At 37.0% G+C, this 25,535-nt stretch overlaps 1 protein-coding gene across 7 annotated transcripts in view; it reads right to left on the bottom strand.

Annotated features, from left to right (window-relative positions):
• Positions 1-1,498: 1,498 nt before the first annotated feature.
• INPP4B (inositol polyphosphate-4-phosphatase type II B) overlaps positions 1,499-25,535 on the bottom strand; it is a 345,664-nt gene continuing 321,627 nt past the window's right edge. For 4 of the 7 annotated variants that reach the window (XM_042470361.1, XM_042470356.1, XM_042470362.1 and 1 more), the window contains one exon: positions 3,135-4,768. In XM_042470361.1, the coding sequence (XP_042326295.1) occupies positions 4,594-4,768 (175 nt within the window). In that variant the 3' untranslated portion in view covers positions 3,135-4,593. Of the gene's footprint in view, positions 3,096-3,134; positions 4,769-25,535 lie in introns of those variants that run through there. The other 3 variants (XM_042470360.1, XM_042470359.1, XM_042470357.1) reach the window with 3 other exon arrangements.

Here is a 25,535-nt window from a genome sequence, read left to right as displayed (position 1 = left end):
TGAGACATTTATCCGTCTTTGTCAGAAAGCTCTGGTGCTGCAACAAACTACAATTCCTAGAGTTTCCTAATATTGAGCCATGGCAGTTAAAGTGGTACCAACCTGGATTATTTCTGCAGCATGATGCAGCTCATATCTAATCAAAAAAAGGGGGAAGGAGGGAGATGCTGGTATGTCTATTTTATTTTCCATATATATCCAGCTTTAGAAACTGTGGGTACTTGGTACTACATCCAAAGAACTAGGTTTATATCCATGAAAGCTCATGTGAAAATAAAAACCAGTTAGTCTTAAAGGTGCTCCCACCCACCTTCCCTCCTTCCTTCTCTTTTTGTGGAACAGAAGGGCATTCCAATAAATTTTCCATAATATGTTATAAGGAAATGAATGAACAGTAGAGCTCTTTTCCCCATTCACTTTAGTAGGGCTTGTGCAAAAAGAACTCCTTGAGGATTATGCTGCTGTGTAATTCATATTTTTAGTGTGAAATCTGAAATTTTTATTTCTGATTACGGTTTATGTTGTTTTAGTATAATATACAGTACAAAATGCAAAAATAGTAGTATTTCATTATGTATGAATAATTTCTTAACAACCAGGTTATATGTAGTTTGCATGTAGTACACCTTGAATTAAAGGGGTTAACATGCAGCTATGCTTTACATTTCCATTAGTATTTTGCTACAGCATCTTTTGCTCAAAATGATACTGTAATAAACTGACAACAAACTTGTTTCACTTTTAATGAACTCATGTTCATTTTAAGCAAACAAACAGTATAAAGCCTAGTGAATGGAAAGAGACCAATTACATAAGTTTTAGCAAAAATGGGAGGCCAGATGACATGGCCATGCTAGAAATAATATTTCACTCTGAGAATTCAGCTTCCCAGCTTGAAACAGATTTTTTTGGAAAGGAAATATTTTTGTTCAGAACATGATATACAAACTATTTACAGTGATGATTCATTGGTCAGTAAAGCACCTGTATACAAGAATTTGTGTTTTAAATACAAGACCTATACTGACTTGGAAAGGGAAAAAGGAAATCATTTTCTGTATTGATATTCCACAACATTTGACATGCTATTAATGCCTTATTTTTTCCACTTTTGATAAATTTTGATTACAGCTAAATTACATTTGTTGAATTTTTCCATTTCAGTTGGGTAAAGCTCAATCTCCTGCCCAGGTTTCATTACTAGATCTCACTGTTTCAGAAACAAAGATTTAGTGGAATTTGTCACTGCTTCACTGTAACTGCTTAATGTAGTTTTTACAAATGGTGAAAATTATGCCGTTTATTTATTTATTTACATCCCTTGTATGTAATATAGAGACATATTATATTATATTATATTATATTATATTATATTATATTATTGCTTGTTGTTCTTGTGTGCCTTCAAGTCATTTCTGACTCATGGAAACCCTGAGACAGGTTTCTCTTGGCAGAATTTGTTCAGAGGGGGTTTGCCTTTGCCTTCCTCTGAGGCTGAGAGAGTGTGATTTGCCCAAGGTTACCCAGTGGTTGCTATGGCTGAACAGGAATTTGAACCCTGATCTCCCAGTGTTCTAGTCCAACACTCAAATCACAACGCAGTGCTAGTTCTCAAATCATATTGTGTCATATTTAATGTCCTACATATAATAAAGGGATTGATACCCTATTTGTATAATAAATATAATATAATATAATATAATATAATATAATATAATATAATATAATATAATGTATTTATTATATTATATTAATATATAGTGGAATAATCATTTTACTGTATTATATGTTGAGCATGAAATATATATAAGTAAACAGGCACCATTTTCACTATCTGTAAAAACTCCATTAAATTGTTATATCATTATTATATATATTTAACAGCAGTTAAACTCATATATAATATTGGGAATTACAGCATTTATATTTCCTATCGAAAACATCCGTTGATCTGACATACAAATAGCTCTCTCCCTTATGTCTTTGCACTGACATTCACAAGTGATGAGATCTGAAATTAAAGAAACAGTTCTTAGACTGTTAAACATAGCCTCAAAATACATATTCCCTTTGACAATGATTAATCATGACAATAGGTTATAATTATAATGGCACCTGTAGTTGATTCTCTTGCTTTTGTATGTTTCAGTTTCAAAAAAATACTATTATTTTTATTCAAATACAAATACAATGCAATACAGTACAAACACTGATGAGTATTCTAACCATCAGCCAAATATTTTTATCCTCTCGATTTTCTCAAATCACACAGATAATAGACTTTAGTGGTTATCCTTGATTTATATTGCTTACAAAGCTTGTCCCTTAACGCCATAGAGACTGGCTGGCAATAACACAAGCTCCTGCTTCCAAGGGAACTGTAAGATGTTACTAAGAATAAAGGATGAAAGCTTTATTTAGATAAACTTTGGATAAAATGATACCTTAGTTTTAAGAAATGTGAATATCATATGTAGCTAGAACTGCAAAAATTGGCTTAAAAATCTGAAAATATGACCAAATAAAGTTGTTGGGATTAACATTTCTTTTCAAAAGTTATGATGAATTTTATGCATCATATTCAACCATCACCTTAGCATTGCCATTTATCCAGTAGTCAACAACTCTGACAATTCAATGCAGCTTAATGTGGAAGTTGGCTTTAGGTACAAGTCCAGGTTCACTGTCATCCAACTCAACATGTGGTTATCCATTTTAATATCTTTAGTTGGTTTATGAGAAACAAGTCTACATTTTAAAATTTAGACATCACTCAGCCTACCATACTTTATTGATGTTGACAGACAGTACAATATGTTAAGTACAGGTCCTACTTATTTTCCCTTTCATACGGTCCCAATTTGTGAGACATACAAAGTGATTTGCATTAACTAATGAGAATAGCTGTGTGATTTAGCACACACTATATATATATATATATATATGGATTTTGGTCTAAAGCCTAGGTGTCAGCTTTTCCATATGTTCCCTCTGGTGGTCGATAGTACTTGGGGAAAGCCATCAGCTGTATCATGTTGAAAGCATACTTTCTGCATTTGACATTCTTCAGGACATTCTCTATGCGGCATCCTTCTCTGGTGAAAAGGGGGAAAAAGACAACTTCATGAAACAAAGAATAAATAAATATGTTTTATTTGTACATTGCAGAGTTTCAGCAACAATTGAAGTAAAAATAACAAAGATTAAACTCTACAATATATTCTCCACAAGTGATGATACATCTTACAAAATTAGATCCAAGGCCAGGCCCAATACAGTTATTGCCCTTAGAAATAGGTCGTGGGATTTTCTTTATATTCATCTTTCACTGTGGCTTGATTAAAGATTAAATACTTTATGATATATTTTTCTCTACATTTAGAAATATATTTACTTTAAAAAATTCTTTATTTTTTTCCAGATTGGTTTCATTTAGTTTCTGTTGTACATGTTAAAGTTCACATGTAGCCTTAAATGTGCAGGTTCTAGGAATAAGGCATTTTATTAAGTCTGGCCCTACAGATTACTAATGGGAATTTCCATGTTTGTCTGATTTTCAACATGTTCAGGTTTTGTAATGGAAGAAAGAGAAAATGGCTTTTCAATAGGTTAATCCAACTTTCTGCTTTACAAAGAAGAGATGCTTCATTCATACACAATACAAAAGTCACAAAAGCCAACATGGTGCGTCAAGACATAAAGAAAATTTTGTTTAAAAGAATATAAATGTGTTCTGTAAAGCAAAAACAACCAAAGCAACAGTTACAAACAGGTTAATTGGTTACAAAACAGAACTTACTGAATACCATAGAATGGCTTGACAGTAAAGGGTTAGTTGCAACAAATAAATAAATAAAAGAGTGAACTTTTTGTCCAAACAGAAGTGCACTATCAGCAAGTAACAATGAAAGCATTACAATGAAAGTTAGTCTTACAAACCAATCTGTCTATAATACTCAGCTTGAATTCAATGTTATGTGTGCAAAAGCATTTTTCATCTTCGGATACTTTTTGAGTATGGACCAACAACAACCACCCATGTGTGGTAATGTGAGTCTTCATACCATCCATTTTGCCACCCCATTTTCCTACCAGGAGCCATTTGTCTGTTGTGGTCTCCTCATGTGAAAATTACAAAAATGCCAATGCCAGAAAAAATCATGATAAACTTTGGTAGTTTTCTAATGTGAGTGCATGTGTGTTGTGGACAGGGTAAGAAGGATTTCACCAAATGTGTCCCCAATGGGGGGAACATGAGGTGATAAAAACCACCCAGTAAGGATGGGAATTCATCCTAAATATTGACCCAGTGGGTGGAAAGAAAAACACTGCTATAAATGGACTTTCATAAGCGCTAATGAAAGTGCAAAAAGATTGGCTAGAAATAGATTAAATTACTCAGATTAAATTTCTCAATGCATAATATGGTTTCTTGAGTTCAGGGCTGTGGGAGGAGGAAACTTTTACTATTCAAGACATTGGCTTTTTATGGACAAATTTGCAGGTTTCAAAATATAAAATAATACAGCACAATTTTTAAATCTTAAGCTGTTGCTGTTCATAGAAAAGAACAGGAAAGAACAGAAGTGAACTTTACTGATATTTGGCTAATAATAAAGCAAGACTTAGAATAAGCCACACAACCAGCAAATGTGAGCTGACAAGCAGCAAGGCGACAGGATAGAAGTGACGAGAAGTTGGCTTGTTATCAGTTAGACAGCCTGTTTCAGGATCATCCGACTCATTCAGTGCTCCCTGGGTTTGTCTGCTGTTAAACAGGGGAAGTTAGGAACAAATAAGATAGCATTTAATAGGAGGAAAAGGCAGCACTCAGGCATTCCAACAACAAATATGCCCATACAGTATAATACATTTATTGCTAAGTGATTCTTTGACCTCCCAATAAGAAAATATTCCACAAACTTAAAGCTATTCTTCAACAAGCATCCAAGAAAGCCTCCCTGATATTTCTTAAAACATTAAAGATGCATTCATAGGTTAGAAGCATTTAATGGAACTCACCAGCCCATGGGAGTCAAAAAAGCCTGAAATGCTATGAAGTGGAATAAATGGATAAATGTATGATTTCCAGTAAAGGAAACAAGAATAAGCAGGGCCAATACAAGTCTACAGAGGATTCTGATGCAACAGTCAGCTTAGAGCATCCCCCAGCATTGAAATGATGAGGAAGATCTTGCAGCATATTGCCACCACAATGGAACACTATTCAGAAGTCCTAACCCTTGGATTAGAAAGCTGCCATTATATTGCTCCTAGAATGTTTGATTTCTCCCAATGTGGACTCTGTCACTATTCCTTGTTCATAAGTATCAGCATTTTGCACACTGGGGCAGGGTCCATTGCCCAATCATGGCCTGGTCCCTTCACCTTTAAATATGTTCTTCTAGCCTTTCACTCCAAGCACCAGTCTCTGATTTTCATTTTCATTTCTTACAATATCCTAGGCGCTGGATCACTTTAGAGTATTGTGGGAAAAGAAAATGGAAGCTAACCTCAACCACATGACATTGGGGATTATCACACAAGGCACTTACTGTGCTGAAATCATTGTCCAAATGCTTCAGAAGCGCCGAGGTGGGATAGCTGGTCACGCTTCTGAAGCATCACTCAAGCACGTCCTGCTCTTCTCCCGTTGATGAATCGTTCACAGAGCAGTCATTTCTATAATAACAGGAACTTCTGTTATTACAAAAATGGCTGCTCCGCCAATGATTCGTCAATGGGAGAAGAGTGTAACACCTCAATGACGCTTCAAAAGCATGACTGGCTATCCCATCTCCGCACTTCTGAAGCATTTGGGCAACGATTCCAGAGCGGTAAGTGCCTCGTGTGAAAGTGTCCATTGTTTGGAACTCTACTGTTGTCCACTGTCAGATAAGCTCACCAAAGTCCATAAAAAAGAAGTGTCCTACCAGAATCATTTCACTCCAGTCCCCATAAAGCTAAAGATAGTCCTGAATAAATATTTAAATGCAGTTATTTAAATAGTTCAGTTTTTAACTATAAATCCAACAAATAAGATTATTTATTTGCAAACAAGATAACACTAACTGGTGGGTTTAACTGCTAACCATATCTAAAAAAAATTACTTTTTTGGACTATGACATAAACATTAGTTCAACATATTTTTTTTTCTTTCAAAGACTGGATATGATTATACAGCTATCAAAAGACTGGAAGCTGCCATAAACAAGGCCTGACTCTTTCTGTCCCAGTGTTATCTACTCTGACAGGCAACTGTCCAAAGTTGCAGCAGATAGATATCTTTCACATTCTTGCCAGCTAGTCATTTTAAAACTGGAGTTGCTAGGGACTAAAACTTGGGAACTTCCACTGACCATTCTGTTTTGCTATTGCACTACTGTCTCTTTCATTATCAAAAATGTTTACTTATAAATGCCTATGGTGTGTCCAGAATCAAACAATATCCTGAGACTGCATCTATACTGCAAAATCAATGCAGTTTGACACTGCTTTGACTGTCATGGCTCAATGCTATGGAATCCTGGCATTTGTAATTTTGTGATACATTTAGTTTTTTCTGTCAGAGAATCCTGGTGCCACAACAAACTGCAAATCCCAGGAATCCATAGGATGGAGCTATGACAGTTAAAGTGGCATCAAAACTGCATTAATTCTGCAATGTGGCAGCAGCCTGGAATTATTCAATACACAGCTTTAACATACCCATGATTAGGTTCATAACTAATATTCTCTTCCTTTTGCTCCATTTGGATTTATTGTTATCCTACATAAGTGGGGGACACTTAGAACGTTGGCACAACATACTGAAGCAGCCAGATCACTGATTCATACAGCTTTAGTACTGCCTACATTGGCCTTCGAGGAATTCTGAAAAGACGTGTTGACTTGAAGTAAATTAATCTTAAGATACAACCAACAGGAGCTATCTTTAATACTTGTCCTGTTTTGTATAAATTCCATTTTATCATTTTATAGCATTTTATAGCATTTTTTGCTTCTGCAATACCAAAAGATCCTCATAAGCCTCAACAAGGCCTTGTGTCTTTGCTTCTTTTTCTCTCTAAAAAGTACGTAGCCTACTGGGATTTAGGGCGCAGTGGGAAAAATATTGAACACCATATGTTATTGCACTGAACTTTCCACCATCATAGCCAGCACAATAAGGAGGAGTCATGGAGGTTGTGTTCCAACAACTTATTGAGAGCAACATGTTCCTTTCTCTGGTCTGGAATATTGTAGGCAACAGATCTGCTACACTAAATCTCAAGATGAACAATGCAGAGGGGAGACATACAGATGTATACAACCTTCCCATTTGTTGTTACAGTGAACATGAAAAAGGAACTATTGTGAGCCATTTGTGACCTTATGTTGTGCAGTAAGATATTATACTTATGGTAAATAAAGGATGCAATTTCAGGAGTGTGTGTATGTGATTTTTTGCCCTCTCCACACCAGATGTGTGAAAAGTGACAATAATAAGGGGTTTTTTAATGTAAAAAAAGAAAGTAAAAGAAAAGAAAGGAAATATTTTACTGAAGGTAAAATAAACCTATGCTTTTTGTAACCTCTGGTTACTCTTTCATTCCCTTCACTAACAATTTCAGATAGGTAAGTACTGACAAAAAGTAATCAAAATGGGAAACAAGTGGGAGATTTCAGCTTGCTGAAATGAACCCCAATCATCACTTGCCCTAGTATGCTGTGCAACCTTCAAGAACCATGAAGTGCTGGATATCAGTTGGGGGCAGAAGAAAAAACCCAAAAGTTAGAGGGGCAGTGAGTTTCCTTCTTGAGCGTCTTACAACTTAACACATTCAGATCTTGTTAAGTCAGGTTAGCAGACTCTGGACAAGCTGAAGTGCTCATTCATACTGCTGACTGCTTCTGTTTGCACAAGCAGCAGCTAAACATAGCATAGATCTTTTGTTCATGTTTATCTTGACTTATGAACCTGGCAGGATTTAGTGGCCTAGCTTGAATCTCTCTCAAGAAGCCAGAAAAAGAGTCTATGGTTTGTTTTAGATTTGTTTCTCTGACTTCTTGCTTGGATATCATTCTAAATGTGACATTGTTTAGCCACTCTGGCTGAAACATGATATGGGTATTTCTATATACAACACTGCTTAGCCACATCCCCATGATAGGGGAGCATATATCTCATTACTACAAGAAAAGAGATTTCACCTAAAACCATTAATAAAAGCTTTTTTAAAGTGGAATAGACTGCCTTAAAGGGTGGTCAAGTCTCCTTTTGTTTTGGTGGTCTTCAAACTGAGGTTGGATGGCTATCTCCTGAGAATGCTTTAGTTGTGTCCTGAATAGTAGGGGGTTGGACTACATGGTCCTTGAAGTCCCTTCCAATTCTATGCTTCTATGAATGACAACTCAGACTTCCACAAGAACCCTGGCTTGTCATGCTGTGTGAAATGAGCCACAGTATTCTGGGAAAGGACATGGCTGGATGCAACTCTGTCAGAGGCTGAGGAGCTGCCAGAACATTTTGTAGTACTTTAAATACATACTGTGGAATTAGGAAGAGAACTCTCTATTAATCTGTAATGTAGATAACTACTCCTTCACGTTATTTTAATGAACGACATCTTATCACACTTAAACCACCACTGTAAAAGATGCAATCAGGTAATTGCAAATAGTTTGGCAAATCATATTTGTAACATTAACAGTGTTAGCTTCTTGAAAGCAAGAATCTGGATTTCCAGTGAACAGCTAACTGTGCCAGTAAATGAATGTAGTGCTGTTTTCAATACTGGTGGGAATTATTCAAGATTACAGCAATTAATCTCCACACAATGGCAAGTTTTTACAAGACTTGCTGCCAAATAAATGACACTAAATTTGCTAGCCAAGCAACTTGCCTGATGAACAATGCAAACAGCTTATCATATTTTGCCAAACAAAGTGATCACATTAAGAACCCATTTAAAGCTTTAAAGATCTTATGCAATAGTGATTTACCTTCTTGAAAAGTCTGCTACAAATTTCAAAAGGCAATTGGTAGAGATTCAGATCACAGCAGAATAGGGTCATTTTAAGAGGCAAATCACAAACTTACTGGACTGGTACTTGGCCCTTACTTCACTATTGGCTGTGAGTCAAGGTCTTCCACCATCCCTGAGAATGTTTAGGGGATAGAGGACAGGAGTATGGCACATAGAATAGCCAGCCAGCTTTGAAAAAACAGGTAGGTGGCTACCACTGCTTATTCCCAGTATCTGCCACCTGAAGTGGTTGCTTCACATCATATAATACTAGGGCTGGTCATGTATCAAAATGAAATGCTTACTACATCATTTACAACATTCTACTAACTAAATGATATTTCCAGTTTTATCTGACCCTGTTCTAAAATGTTTCTATTTGTCTCTTATTTATTATATTGAACAGTGAACCACTAGTTCACTGAACCATTGGAAGAGTTGGTCTATGGCTATACATTATGTATAATGTGTGTCTTTCCCATCCCACTTCTTACCTCATTCTCCCTCACTCTTAACCTCTTAAAAGGAAAAAGGAAAATAAGCCCAAGGTCATGGAGGTGGCTCAAGTTACAATCAAAGAGAAAGGAAGAATTGGATAGGGGTAGGGAATCCTCTCATAGGATGGAATGATAGGAGGAATTTTGTGCTGTGCTGCAAAGCAAAAGACCAAGAGCTGTAGGTCTGTTACACAGGCATGAAGACGGAGGACTGGGAAAAGGGGCCATTTGTAAGACAGCACCCAAAGCAGTGATCTCTAATAATAAATGATGAAGTAGAATTAGAGAGGTGGACAAATAAATCTCACAAAGCATACGGTTAAGAAAAGGGAGCTTGGCCAGACAATGGAATTTTAAATTTTGGGATAATAAAGAAAAAAAACTCCAAAAACAATAGAAATGGAGAAATTGGTGAGAACATATTTAACCTAGATATTGCATTTTAATTACAACTGCATAGCTGAAAATTTTTGGCAGCATCTCTTATAAAATTAAATTCTGGGAATGTCAAATACTGAATGCATTGAATATATCAATGTATTGAATATATCTATTATATATTCAATACCTTGATATATTCAGTACATTCAACATTTGACATTCCTGGAATTTAATTTTTCACCTAGCCAATTCTAATTAAAATGCAAAATGTAGATTCATCGTCTTCTCACCAGTTTCTCCATTTCTATTCTTTTTGGAGTTTCTTGTCTATCATACTAGCTGTGACCTAAAAGAACATGAGACATCTAAATATGTCAGCAATATATCTACATGCATTATTTCTAAAACAAGCTAACAAAATCAGTGAGTGTCTGGAGTGAGGTATATAATATAATAACACAATCAAACCTGTAATTACATTATGGGATGGAATACTTTGTGTAAGCCAGAAGTGTGTTTATATGCATCTGGAAGCATCAGTGAAATTTTCAGTTCCCTTGAGGTTAAAATATCTGCTACAGTATTTTTCAACTTTGCTATGTATGGTTGCTCAATATAGAGAACAGGCACATCAAATCAACCAGATACCTACCTAGATTATGTTTCCCATGTTAAAATCAGATAATTGAGGTCACTAGTATTTACTGTATTGCTTTGACATTTACTAAGTTATTAACAATGATAAATATCAGTACAACAAAATCCCTTGATAGACAGAAGGGCAGCAGTAATAAATTAAGTTAAGAAAAGTGGAATTGGAGACTAATGTTATTAAAATCAGGGACCAAGATCAAAGCTGGTGCAAAGGATGAGATGGAATAGGAAGGTAAAAACCCACCTTGTAATATATAAGTGTCTTTGATGGGATATTAATCTGACATTAATTCTAAATCTTTATAATACTTCAGAGATGATAGAAAAATGTGAAAAAAATATTTTTTATGCAAAAGAAGAGAATTTCTAAATCAAGCTCATGTAAGACTCTACTGGCTGATAGTTGTCATGATTATTAAAACAGAACATTTGAGGCATATCAAAACAGACATTTATAACCTGCTCAGTATACTAAAATCTCAGCACTGATAGTTGCTGTTGGTTATTTTCTTTGAAGCAGTTTCAAGAAGTGAAGGAACAAACAACTAATCAGGTTTCAATGGTCAGGAGAGGAACTGGTTTAATTTTTAATTTTGTTTTATTTATATACCGCTATTCCAAAGATCATAGCGGTGAACAGCAAGTAAGCTAATTAGCAAGTAAGCTAATTTGCCCCCAACAGTCTGGGTACTCATTTTAGCGACCTCGGAAGAATGCAAGCCTGAGTCGAGCTTGGGCCCTTTTGCTGGTCTTGAACTCACAACCTTGTGGTTTTGAGTGAATGGCTGCAGTACAGGCATTTAACCACTGCGCCACCAGGGCTCAGTGTTAAAATAATGTCTTTCATTATGGTGTGAATCCTGAGATCAAATATGCCTATTAGAATTTTTCAATACTGTATCTGGAAACAACTGTTAAGCTTTAAAAAGGTCCTAGTTCTATTATATTGTAACACAGTGCTGACATTGTGTAACCATGACCTCTACATACTGCTTTGTATGACAATTACCCTGGTTCAGATGTAATGTTAATCTACAATTTATCTTCAGTAATCTAGAAGGTTTATCTACAGTCACTTTAACTCTTCATGTACTTGCAATGAATGCCAATTCAGCTTCTAGAAGAGGGTATAGTACTGGCCTGAGTATGTTCTCCTGGCCTATGTCACCAAGACCTGGTTGGATGAAATGTGCAAATCTGAACCCTTCCCAAATATGTTGGTTGGTACAAGTTATTTTCTTGCAATGTTTCCTAACCCTTTGTCCTCCAGATGTTTTGAGATACAGTTTTCAGAAATGCAAATCTTTGGCCCTGGCTATTAGATTTTTAGGAACTGAAATTCAACAACATAAGGGGACCCAAGATTTGATAATCATTGTGCTAAAGCATACAAATGGAGAGGTAGGGACAGAAAATAGCCTTGGTTTATAATAAGGGTGGGGAATATTTTTCAGACCAAGAGCTGTATTCCTGTAGTGAGCAAAGTCATACTTCACACACTAGTTCGCCATACATACATGCCCCATTCACATCGGAGGACAACAGTTCAATTACACATATTTTAATCAGACAAAAATTAGTCATCTCTAAATCCTCTCCTTCCACCAGTCCATCCCCATCCTGGAAACCATTTTTCCTGCATTCCCACTCCAAGTCACATCCTCCTTACCTTGACACCTAAATGCCAGTGTTCGAAAAGTAATGGAAAATTACTCCAGCTATGCTTTGTGGTACATTCTAGACATCCAAAATCATCAGTTTTATTAATGCCCCCCCAAAAGAAACCAGATCCTCACTGGTAGCATTTAATAATTTTTTACTGGAAATGTGATCAAGAGGGGCACTGTCTCAACATCAGTGTCCTCAGAGGCATGAGCAGAGCATATATAATGCTACTGAAAACAGTGAACAGTGCTTACAAAAGCAGCTTAGGAATACCAACTGTTTCTGAATATGAATGGCCTTTGGCCTACCAGTAAGCTCTAAAGGGGTGGAATAACACGCTGGATGGTCTGCTCCAAAGAGCAATGAAACTGCATACTTTCCTGAGGTGTCTGGTGGATCTATCTGCAGATTTAGTTGCCAGTCTTGCCAAGAATTTTGTCTTTGCTTTGAAAGAGGGGATGACCCAGGTTCATTGTTTTCTAGCTCCTTGGTATTCTGAGCAGCTGAGGGCAATGAAGTAACAGGGTGGAAGATTACAATGCAAATGATGGAAGGACTTATAATGAATGTGATCAAGCACAGGAAAGAACCCAGCAAGATTATGGAGGATATAGCACACAGTGATTGTATGCCTGCTGTAAAGAAGTTGTGGATGTTTTCACTTCAATAAATGTATGGTTATCAAGAAAGAGGTTTAATTCCCCGAGGCATGGCAGCTGACCTAGATGAGCTGAGGGGGAAGACAGCATGGTGGCAAAGATTTTGGTGGATGTTATTGTGATGTTTTACTCTGAAGCTGGCAGTTCCTCTTGATGTTAAGGATAATGAAGGTGAAACATTTGGTGAAATTGTTGGGTGTGTAGTCCAGAATAAGCATGGAAATGTTTTTGATTGCAGAAATAGTATGAGGATAATTGGCCATACAATGGTCAGAGAATGTGACTCATGAACCACAAGGAAACTGCCAAAACTGTCCATGTGCCTCTCAACAATGAATGTGGGGTTTGGGGGACATAAAAGATATATGCAAAAATGGGGAACTGCAATTTGTTACAGAAAGTGGTATCTTCAGATTTCTTTTCTTTGTACAGTGGCTTGTTGTTACATCTCATTAACACAACTGTTTACCCTTCTCTGCATTGATTGCAAAGGTCTGAAATGTGGGCAAGCAGATGTGGACTAAATTATAACACTGAGTTACAACTCCTCATATAAAACAACAACCACCACAACTGATAATGAAAAGAACTCATGAAATGGCTGCTTTCAAAGTGTTGTCAGAGTAGCACATATATATCTTACTAGCTGAAATGCAAACAGGTTACTGTCAGATGCAGAATTGATGCTTATGTCAAACCTTCCCTCCTTTCAGTAACACAAATTCAGTGGAAAAGATTTATGGACACACTTATCCACTAAAATAATGGGACTTAATTTGACTTTGCCTATAGATACTGCCAGATAATTATTCCAGTAACAGAAGATTAGATTGAAAAGAATGGCTATTAGTACAGAAACTCTCAGTTTAAGACCCCAGATGCTGGTCATGTGAATTCCTTCAAACAGACTTTTTTTTTGTTTCTTTCCTCCTTGCTAAAAATCAGAAGAGCTGCCCCCCTCCCCCCAAAGCATCAGTGACTGACGCAAACCACAAGCATTGTCAGGCTTTACCTTCCTTTCCAATAGGTCAAACAATAGGGTTGAATTGTTTGGCAAGAAAAATCTCAAGAGCCAAAGGTGTTTTTATTGGTCCTGTCTTTCATGTTGATGTTGGGATAAAGATTTTTAAGGAAGAAAATGTATTACTGGAAGTGAAAAAAGAAAATTGACATGCCTGTCTCCTCTTATTTATCTGCTACTAAAGCAAAGGTTGACTGCACAATTATTGGGAGCTGGTCCCAGTGCCCATAAGGAAGAAAGCAGTTTTCCAAATATCAAGCCTGGTGTTTAAAAAGGGTTTGAACTTTTGATCAATGTATCTGAGTGGATAGCTTGTTGTTTTCTTGATGTCAATGGTCATTATCATCACAACACCCATTTGCACGATCTCCCCAGCAATCCTTAGAATTCTGCACAAAATTTTTTATGGAAGATACTCTCTGACAGACCTTTGTTCACTGGTTACTAGCTTTGTTTTTGTATTCAGATACATATAACTTATTCCACTGCTGGTTTATATAATACACAATGACAGAAGTAAAAATAAGAAATTTGACATGGGTTGAGACATGTAGAGGTCCATATTAAAAGCAAAACAAATGCACTGATATCCTTGAGATGATTTTTGATGTCTTTCTCAAACAGTTCCCCACACAGGCCACATAGCATGCTTCCTTTGGAAAAGAGGAATTTGCAAAGCAGTTTGTCATATAAAATGTAAGCCCACTGTCTGAAACTTGGAAAAGTTTCAGATAGCTCATAATTGTCCACTGCTTTCATACTATCAGAATTTATTTCTTCCCCTACATTTCTGAATTTAAGTACATTTTCTAATTTTAATATGTGAAGATTTCCAGGACTGCACTGCCTTTAAATGTCACTTAATAGATTAAAAAGTTACATAACAATATGAACAAGAATGTACAAGACATTTTCTTGCATTTCCGCTGGAAAATGAATCTATTTTTTCTGCACTAAACTTGATCCATTCACAACTGAGAATGGCACCCGTACATGGGGTGATCAGCTATCATGGCCCTAACCTGGTTTCCTGTATCTCCCATCTCCCAACACATTTGGCCAGTGGCCATGCTGACTTGCAGCAATGAAAACTAAAAGTGAACATCTGGAGAACAGCCACTTTGAGGAAAGTGAGGGCATATGGGTTAACAAAAGCCAGTTCCCTTGCCTTCAAGGCATAAAGTTTAACAATGCAGACATCATAGCAGGCTATTATCAATGGCCATTGCCCACACTTCCTTCTGCCAGACACCCTGGTGAAGTGCCCATATGTTCACACTGATGCATGGGGCAGGGGCTGTCTTTTTGCAATCCTGCTGTGCTTCTGTTGCTTTCTCAATGAACATTAGCTTCCCACTTGTGTCATTATCTAATGTAGTGCTCTGAAACTTTGGGAATTCAAATTTCTATTTTTGTGTCATGAAAAACTTCATGAGAGAGCCCCAACAGTAAGGAACAGGGAACAAATTCAAGCTATCATGGCTGGGAAATACATATACTTGTACGTAATTCCAAAGAAAAAAATCATAAGGGCTGGAGAAAATTCAGTATTCCCAGGGCTAGTCATGTCTTAGCTGAGAATAAATTAAAGTCTAATACTTTTCCATCTTCATTAGTGTTTATCATTTTCAATCATAAGAGAGGTTTGCAGGTGCAGTCTCCCAAAGGAAAATGGTAATGTGGAAAAGGGGCTTTATATGGGACTATTTTTAGTCATTGGAAAGGGATATAAATGTAAAATATAAAGCATAAAAACAGCCATAATATTTCCTTCAGGGAGCAAATGGCTATAACATTTCAAGATTCTTGTTATCTACCAAGGGAGGCAAATGCAAACTCCCCATGTAATGGGGATTTAGTGCATACATTCATAGTTTTTCATCAATATGTTATACCAAGTAGTTGATTGCCCACTGTCCAAGTCTTAATGTGCCACATATCAACATATTGTTCTTTTTGTTAAAGTAGACTCCAGCTCAATCGGGAGATTTCTCTTGGTTTGGAGCTCCCAGCTCCCCACCTAAGTCTTCTTGTCCTTCCATACCCCCCTTTAAGTTCATTTTGGTGGCATTAGTCACTCTTAACTTAAGTCCTAAGTATCAGAGCCCTGGTGGCGCAGTGGTTAAATGCCTGTACTGCAGCCATTCACTCAAGACCACAAGGTTGCGAGTTCAAGACCAGCATAAAGGGCCCAAGCTCGACTCAGGCTTGCATCCTTCCGAGGTCGCTAAAATGAGTACCCAGACTGTTGGGGGCAAATTAGCTTACTTGCTAATTAGCTTACTTGTTGTTCACCGCTATGATCTTTGGAATAGCGGTATATAAATAAAAAAAAAACAAAAAAATTTAACATCTTGTGTCATCCTAGTCTCTTCTGCTGATCAAGGCTACCATCGTATATGCTACCCTGGTCCATTGATTACAAATGTTAGACTGCACACCTATAGCATCTGCACCGCTGATTTTAAATGGCAAGGCTGTAGATGAGCTGAAGCCATATACTAAAGCCTGTAGTAGTAGCCACTGGTAAGCAAGTGTTTTGCTGATCTGTGGGGAGTATAACAGGGGTACTATGGGCTACACTAGAGACTTCCAAATATCTGATAAAGCCCCAGGGCTCTATGTTTGAGAACAATGTTTCAGTTGCTTAAGCCTTTGCATTTTACAGACTGCTTGTAAGTTCTCTTGGAGAGAAAGCCAGTTTCTGCTACGAAAGCTTTCTCATATTTACTCAGGCAGGTTACAGACCACCGAAAAGTGGCGGCCTGCACCCGCCCCTTTCCCAGCCGGATCGGGGCCTCAGTGGCCAGAGCGGCAGCTGCTGAGGCCCCGATCCGCCGCTTTCCAGGCTGTGGGGAAGCAGCAAAAGGCCCCTTCCCCGCAGCCTGGAAAGGGGTGTCCTTGGGGCTTCAAGCCCCAAGGACACCCTGCAGCGGCGGGGAGGAGGAGAAAGGGGCCACTTGGCCCCTTTCTCCTCTGCGTCGCTGGGTGCAGCCATCTGAAGGCTGCGCCCAGCAACGCAAATGGCAAAAGGAGCTCCGTTTCAGAGCTCCTTTTGCGGCCGGGGAAGGGGCACACTATGCGCCCTGGTGCGGCGTGATGACGTCATGTCCACGCCGCCCCGTATAGAGGCAGCGCAGTCGTGATGTCATAAAGGCGGCGGCCGTGTGGAATGGCCGCCGCCATTTTGTGCATGCTCCGCGCATGCTAGGGTTAGGGGCGTCCAGAAAGGACGCCCCTTTTTAACCCTAGCACGCGCAGAGCACACACTTTTAGGCCCGTTACGGACCTCAGGAAAAAGAAGTTAGTAAGAGGCCTTCTTAAGATCCCATTGAATGCAACACTTTGCCTTATATCCTTATGGAAGTTTTCTATTGTCAAGTAGTGAATGTACTTTTGTGATGTTCTACATTGTTCTGCTTGAGAGAAAAGATACTTCATTGGTTTTATCAAAGGTCGCAAACAGTCAGAATGGGGAGTCTGATGCTGACTAATAATGTCATTGGCCATTTTTTTCTTTTCTGGGAGAAATGCTAAACAAATAACAGGCTGCTGATCACAGTTCATTTGCTCAAGTATAACACCACCAAGCAGCTAAAGAACACGATAAAACATGTCAGAGTAAGTGGGATGCAGATTAGTCAATAGACAAGATCGAAAGATTTGTCAGAGTACTTCCATGAATACAAAGGGGATATGGAATACCAGTTGTCAAAGACATCTTAAGCAGCAGGCTGCATACCACAAAGAAAACTAATGTTGAAAGTAGCCGTTTTAAAATTATTCTGTGGCATGCCATGGGAGGGACAGTAGAGCCACTTAGACCGGGCAGGCATTATCTTATTTCTTTGCAAAAACATTTGCAAGAAGGGGAACCAAATGCAGAGGCTCCCAAGTGACAGAGCCAGTTCTGGCTGCCTATACTTTCCCTCTGTGTTCACATCTCCCTTGTTTATAGCACCTGTATGACACTGGCAGAAAGAATAAATTTTGTAGTATGGTGGCCTTCCATTAGCAGAAGAAATCACTGGATGTGACTGAAAAGTGTCAGCTTGTTCAGATAAAACCTGCCAACTGGAGCTATCCACAGCATACAAAAATGAAATTGTTCTTTATATTCAGTACCATGTATCCTAGTTAAAAAGTCTGTCAGAACATTCCAAGCATGTGAAAATTGCCATTAATTGCATGATTCACAGAATGGTCATTGCCCAGACTAGAACAGGCTGCTAGGCCTCATTAAAATATGGGATAGTATTTCAAGAAGCCAGAAAAATCTGAGAATTAATCCATTTCACATGTTTTCCTTTGGACCCTAGTCAGCTTCTGTCCCCCCACTTCTTGGTTTACCTGTGAAGAATTGATCGAGACAATCTGCTGTAGCTGCTTCTTTAAGCATATATATAAAAGCTTCCCACTTTCACATATGCCTTTGCTTCTTCCCAGGGGCTAGAAATTTGCTAATTGTGCTAAAGCATCTAAGAAATATATAGCTTCATGGTAGTCACTGTGCAATGATTTGGAAGCTCTCATGGAAGATGATGGTAGAAGAGCAGCTTTCCTCTGCTATAAAATATCTGTTACATCCTTTACACGATACAGACATACTTCAGTTAACAAAGGCTCCAACAAAGAAACTCATTTTTGTTTAGTCTTTTTATGTCCCTGTAGGCCCTTTTCTGTTCTTGTCCTCTGTCTAGCCAGATGTGTTTTTTTTAGCAGCATTGACACTGGAAGGATGGTGAGGGAGGGCTAGAAAAACACAAGACTTTTGTCTACTGTTTCAGATGGATTACTCCACCCACAAATTAAAATGCGACAAAATTCAACTTGCAAAATTACGATTAACTTTTAAAAAAGTAACAGCCACCTTGAATCCCATCTTGGGAGAAAGGTAGGTTATAAATTTAATAAATAAATAAGTACAGTAAATAAAGATAACACATTCTTTTTTTTTTCAAAGTAGTAATGAGTTTTTAAAAAATGCTTTTAAACAATAACTTCCCCAGCTTTGGCCCTGAAAAATGTTCTTTCATAATTACTTAATTTCTTAACCACAGAGGTTATTAAAATAGGGTTAACTGTTTTATGTTAGTATGGGGATGGACTGAGTAATAGCACTTATCAAAAGTATGCTTGAGGCTCTAGATTTGAGCCTGTCATGAGTATTCATCAACATGAATTCTTCTTTGCACTCTGCAGCTTTCAAAATAGGAAAGCTTATTTATTCATTTTACAATACCCCCTGAAGAAGGGCAATTTGTGACAAGGCTGAAATGCATTGGGCTTTTTCAGATAATAAAGTTTGTGGACCATCAACAGCATGTGGGACTTCATTTCCTTTACCTCTTCCATTGAGGATACATGTTTTCCAGTTTTTTGTTCTTTAGCAATATTATGAAACTTCATTACGTTGCAGTCCTTCAGCAGTGGGTAAGGACAGGGTATCATACTCATTTACCATCTTAACCCTCAAACAGTCTATTCCCTTAAAACAGAATGGGTTGCCTGCACTAGATTCTCCTTTAGCTTGAAAAAAATTCAGGCTTATTTTGTGCTAATTTATTTCTGTATTGCAGTTGCTCCTATGTTAGTACAAATTGTGTTCCTATATGACAGTAACAGCAAGCTGATTCCATGCTCCTGAGCCACACAAATAAGCCTCATAAATAAAATGGTGAAGTATTTATCACCTTGGAGGACAATTTACAGTCTCATAGTAATTTATGAAAACAGCCAGTCCTCTAGATGGTATGTGTTGGAGAGAACTGGGAAAGATGGAATGCTCAGAATTGACAGCTAACAGGAGGGTACCAAGTTAATGAATGTCCCCGTTGTTTCCAGTAAGGAAATACTCTCTCCTAATTTCAATTTGGGACATTAATTAGACCATAACAGAATATGCATGAGAAGGTACACTCTGGGAGCTTTCTGTCCAGTGACTGCTGAGAAAATTAGTGCAGGCAGAGAGCTTGGGAACTGTTACAAAATGTATCTTTGGTTGGACAGCACACCCAATTGCTTCGCATGGTTAACTATGGGCTGATTGTTTTACTCAGTCTATAACCTTCTATTCCCTACCCACCAAGAAATAATTTGAATAGAAATGTCTTATTCTATAATCCTATACCTGTCTAGTTTAAGCTAAGTACCACAGAATTCAGTGGGGCCTGCTTCCCTGCCAATGGGACGGGGTTCCAACCTTAGTTTCTTTCAGATGCCAAAGTATTGACAAGTTTTGAGAAGAAGAAAATTCTAACAGTGTCTGTCATTGAAAATGTGTGTGTGTGTTTCAGCTTCTGAACTGGCACACAGATCATACAATTATGGGAACATATTCTCAAAGATGCTAAATGCTTTAAACAAACAGGTTTGTTATGTTAGGTCCTGCTTATCCTAGTGGGCCTCTCACAATGTAATATGCACCAAAAACAAATGAGCAAACAAACCACCCTCCTAGCTCAAAAGTTACAGTTTCATAACTATTTAAAACCAACAAAAGCAAAAAGTATGATACATTTGTTTTAGTCACATATTTTATTCTTAGTGAGCTTTATATTTTTGCACTTTGCTTTTTAATGCTATTCTTATTTTCCATGCTAAAACAATGTTTAAATAAACAGCAAATAGAAATGGTTCTACCTCATTAAACAGCACCCAGTGCCTATAGATTAAGCATTTCCTCAGATTTTCAGATTTATTAAAATAAGATCAGCAAGACTAACTTTACTAGTTAAGAATTTTGTCAAAGATTTATAAGCACCTGCTGGGTCAGAAAGATTATGCAAAATTTTGTTTTAACGATGAGCATAAAGGATTATGGCTTTAAAAACAAAAAGGTTTCTGATAAAAATGTTCTAACTGGGAATCACCAGATCATGATGAATTATTCAATTTGAACATTCACCCTGTTCAGCAAAACAGTATAATATCCTGTCCTCTACAAAGTTGTTACAGTATTCGAAATGCCACCTTATTGATCCTGATTTTCTGCACATGTAGACACTGATTCTATGTTTAAAATGTTCAGAAGTTATAGCCATTCTTTTTAAAATAAGAATGGTGTCAAATTAAAATTGATTATCTGATAATAATTTTGAAGAATCATATCATATGATGTATAATGATAAAAAATTAGGTAGTTGCAGCTAAGCAAAAAACTAGCATTCTAGTATATTTTAGATTGGTTTAGGAAAGAGCTATTGTCAATGAGATGGATAAGTTAATGTGAATGTTAGGCTACAAAATGAAATTAGCAATGGGAAAGATTTGTTAGTGAGATGGATAGCTTCTGTGGAATATTGGAATAACCACGTAAACGTCTTCTAAATTAGAAAAGCAGTTGTTTTATGTGTGGTAATGTATGATTTTATCATACTGAATAAAGTTAATTAATTACTTCTTTTTGCAGGCAGCAGCCAGTGTCATAGTGAATTAACTTACAAAACAAAGAAGAGCCTTTAGTTAATGCATAAAATCTGAATAATGCTGCTGTTTCGCTTGTATAAGAAACGTTACTCCTTTCTTTTCATGCCGTATACAGATACAAAAATACTCCTCTTGGATTACTTCAAAGGCTTATCTATCTAGTTCAGCATCCTGTTTGCACAGTGGACAAGCAATTGGGAAGTGCTCCAGCAGAACGTGGATCCAACTGTATTCTTATGGTTATGCTCTCCAGTAAGACATATTCATAATACTACTCATATTAGAAGTAATATTCACCTGTTAATAGGTTTCTTTATGTTTTGTCACCCTAATTTTGTGTCAACCTATTGTTCTTGAAAGTTAGAAATTTTGACAAATGGATGAAAACCATGCAACATCAAATAAATAAATAAATAAATAAATAAATAAATAAATAATCAAATAAATAAAATCAACCAAGTTGGAGTATAAAATATTAAACAGACATACTGTATTTAAGAAACACTATACAGATATGTGTAATAAAAACAATTCAATCTCTGAAGTATATAAAAAGGGAAGTAGTCAAACTTGGTCCTCAGATAATATTGCTATGAACATGTCACTCTGGCAAAGATAATATATTTTTTAAAATAAATATCTGTACATATATTGCCCAGAAGAATGCATTTTAAGGGTAGGATAGGTAGTTCTGTAGTTAGCACTTGGAACAACAGTGCAGGCAATTTAGTATTAGGTATCATCAACAGCTGAGTGGCTAGGGTCTACATTTCAGGCTCACCAAGTACTAGAAGGTTGCAATTTTTGCTTTTTAAAGGTTTTTAAAATTAAAAATTAAAGCAAATAAGTAAAATGGAAGAAAAATTAAAATTTAATTCTTCACTAAATATTATGTAAGATTATTAAATTCATCAAAATTGTCCATCCACTATTGACAGTGTATACACTAGCAAAAGGCTTGTTTACCATCCATCAAACACAAACAAATATTATCAGATTTTAGGCAGTTATTCCAAAACTTTGGTGCTCCAGGTGTTTTGGACTTCAACCACCAAAGCTCTAGATTGGCTGGCCAACAGTCAGGAATTCTGGGAGCTGAGGTACAAAATATTTGAAGGACAAAAGTGTGGAAACCACAAGTTTAAGATTTTAACCACAGACATAACCATCAGCAAGATGAGGTTCAAAATCTTCCTCTACATGTCATATGGGCCATACACTAATCCTATCAGTGCTAAACCATGTGTTCTTAAATCTTATTGTACTGACATTCAGTCAGAAACTTATTCAACCCCCTGCTCCAGCAAAAACAGCAAATAACCAAACCAAGCAGCCAACCAACCGTCAGATTTTAACAACCATTACCTTACTCTTTTCTAAGAATGTGAAAAATACCTACAATGATTGATCCTTTTAGCAGAATGAAACATCTTATAATAAGCTCAACAGAGCATTGATCAGTAATCTAAACATCTTCAACACATTTTAAGGAGAAATATTTTAATAATGATGAACTCCAAAGTAACCTATGATGCTGTCCAAGGTGCTGAAAGTGGAGATATTATTGTGTTTAATGTCCTGTCCCACTTTACAAATGAAAAATGACATTTACAGTTCAGCTACCAGTATGTATCAAATGTTACAATCATTTAATGTTGAACACTGGGAGATAGCCTTAATGTAAAGATTTTTTTAAAAAAAAAATCAGTTTCAAGAGCTGATCAACTTTGCAGCATTTATGTTTCCCAGGGGTCGAGATCGCCTCCTAATAAATCACTACAGAATGAGGAGAAGGTTTGACAGTCTATTTAGTCAAGTTATCACCAGCTGTCCAGAACTCAACCTGCAGAAAATAACCATGCCCCTGTCTTTTCCCATCCTAAAAAATGAGCCTCTGAGCCTTTTGTGACTGGCATTTGAAGAATTCATTTAATACTCGTTTAAATAACACTTTCCTGAAGAAACCATATAGGCTGTCCTGTAAGACCACCATTAATTTCAGACTAAACTCCAAACATAGTAGTTGTGCACCATTGAGTCAATTGTGACTTATGGTGACCCTAAAATGAAGCTATTGTGGAATTTTCTTGGCAGATTTTATTCAGAGGGGGTTTGCCTTTACTTTTTTCTATGAGGTTGAGAGTGTGTGACCCATTCAAGGTCACTCAGATGATTTCCAAGGCTGAGTGAGGATTCAAACGCTGGCCTTTCAATGTTCTAGTCCAACACTCAAACCCTTACAGCTCGCTGTCTCCAAACAACACTTATTCAATCTCTGTAAAAAGCCTTGAATACTGCAACCTAATCTAATCATTAGTTCAAACTACAGCAAATCTGCTGGTTCAACAGGAGCTTGCTAAATCAATGCTTATGTAATTTCCATTAATTCAATGTATCTAGCTGGCCTAACAATTAGATTTGGGCCAATCAGCTTTGCCTACAAGTGTAGAGACTAGTTAGAAAGGTGGTCAAATGCTTCTTTTTTTTGGTGCCTCATCCAAGTTTGTAAAGAACAACACCACAATTTCACAAATGCTGACTATCTCTTAAACATGGTTAAGAGTAGGACTCAACCTGAACCAAATGTACTTTCCACTGACCTTTTCAGCAGTGTTGAACACAGTTATGTGATTTGTGGAAAGATTATCCAAAAGATAGATAGATAGATGATAGATAGGTAGATTGATTGATTGATTGATTGATTGATTGATTGACTGATTGATGGTATTTATACCCCGCCCTTCAGCCCTAAAGACTATCAGAGTGGCTTACAAATATTAATTTAAAAAGTTAACAAAACTGTTTACTTGCTCAGGGTCAAAGCAACTGCCTTCATTTTCCTTCTGTGATATTGCAATGTAGCTATGCAGAACTGGCTGCAGGGACTTTATGGTTTAGCCTTATGGCAATGCTCTTCAACTTCTGCATTTCACCAATGTGTTCCAGCATTGTTTTTAGAAGGAGGATGGCAGTTTCCTCAGGGTTTTTATTAACTGTAATTTAGTGTTATGCTAAAACCTGAACAGAATATGGTTAGTCTGAACTATGACCTGCTGAAAGAAGACAACTTTAGAATCACGTCCTCACCATCACCCCACCCTGAATGCAAGACTGATAGCCTGAAACGCTTAGGGCATGGTCCAATCTCATGACTAACAATCCCCTTTACTTCAATGGGCTACTTTTTAAGTATTAATAAATAAGACTCTGAGAGCAAACAAGAGGCTGTGGGCCCTCTCTTTCCTTTCTAGAATTTCCCCTTCATCCTCATCTTGTCTTTAATCATGACATAAGTGTTGCCAGAGGTGTCATTAAGGCTAGTGTCATCTGGTGCAGTAACTCATGGTGTCATTCCCCCTTGACCTTTTCCTATACCACACCATAGATAAAGGATCCTTAGTAATTTTTTTTCTACTAACATTACTCATAAATCATAATTACCATATATCACTGAATGTAATGGTAATAACTGTGACATAAATAAATACCAACATTAAAAACATAGCTTTAAATTACAGCCTAAATTTATTTACTATATACAGTTTCATGTGGTTAAACTTAAAATTTGTAAAATGTGATGTTTTTAAAGAAAATTTAAAAAGAATGGTTTTTTTAAAAAAATAAAAGATTAAATTGTTATTTTTTTAAATTTGAAATTTTATTTTAAAAACACAACCTGACCCCCCCCCCCCCACTACACCTCACCAATTCACACTATCTCTTCAGCATTTTAAAGGAACACAGGCAATGCTACAGCCCATTACTGCCAAAATGGAGATGTTTGAGAAGCATTGGTGTCACCCCCCTCCTTAGGGTGTCAGTCTGCACCCCCTACTGTTTTATACTATTTTGTGTGCTGATTTTAATACAATAAACCTTTATTGTGAAGGTTTTCATTTAATCTGAGACTGTCTGGGAACTGCCTTGGGGGAAAAGTGGCATACAATTTAAATAAACCACTGCTTGAAGTTGCTTAACATTTGGCTTGTTCTGAAGTTGGTAACTATAGTATTCTGGTTAGTTAGCAACTTCCTGGTTTTGTTTCTCATGCTTCAGAGGAAGGAGCAAAGGGGCATAGTTCATGAAAATAAATTCAGAGCCTGGCTTATTAAGCCGTATCATAATGGTCCAAATGCTGCCTATGCCTATCAACTATTAGTTATAACAGTTAACTAGAACTTAGTTCAAAAGTATTCACAGATCTTGTGGGCCAAGAACAAC

The sequence above is a fragment of the Sceloporus undulatus genome, chromosome 5 (assembly GCF_019175285.1).
Source record: "Sceloporus undulatus isolate JIND9_A2432 ecotype Alabama chromosome 5, SceUnd_v1.1, whole genome shotgun sequence".
NCBI classification, from domain to species: domain Eukaryota; kingdom Metazoa; phylum Chordata; class Lepidosauria; order Squamata; family Phrynosomatidae; genus Sceloporus; species Sceloporus undulatus.
The sequence above is the reverse complement of the archived record's forward strand: the minus strand, read 5'-3'. Positions and strand labels throughout refer to the sequence as shown.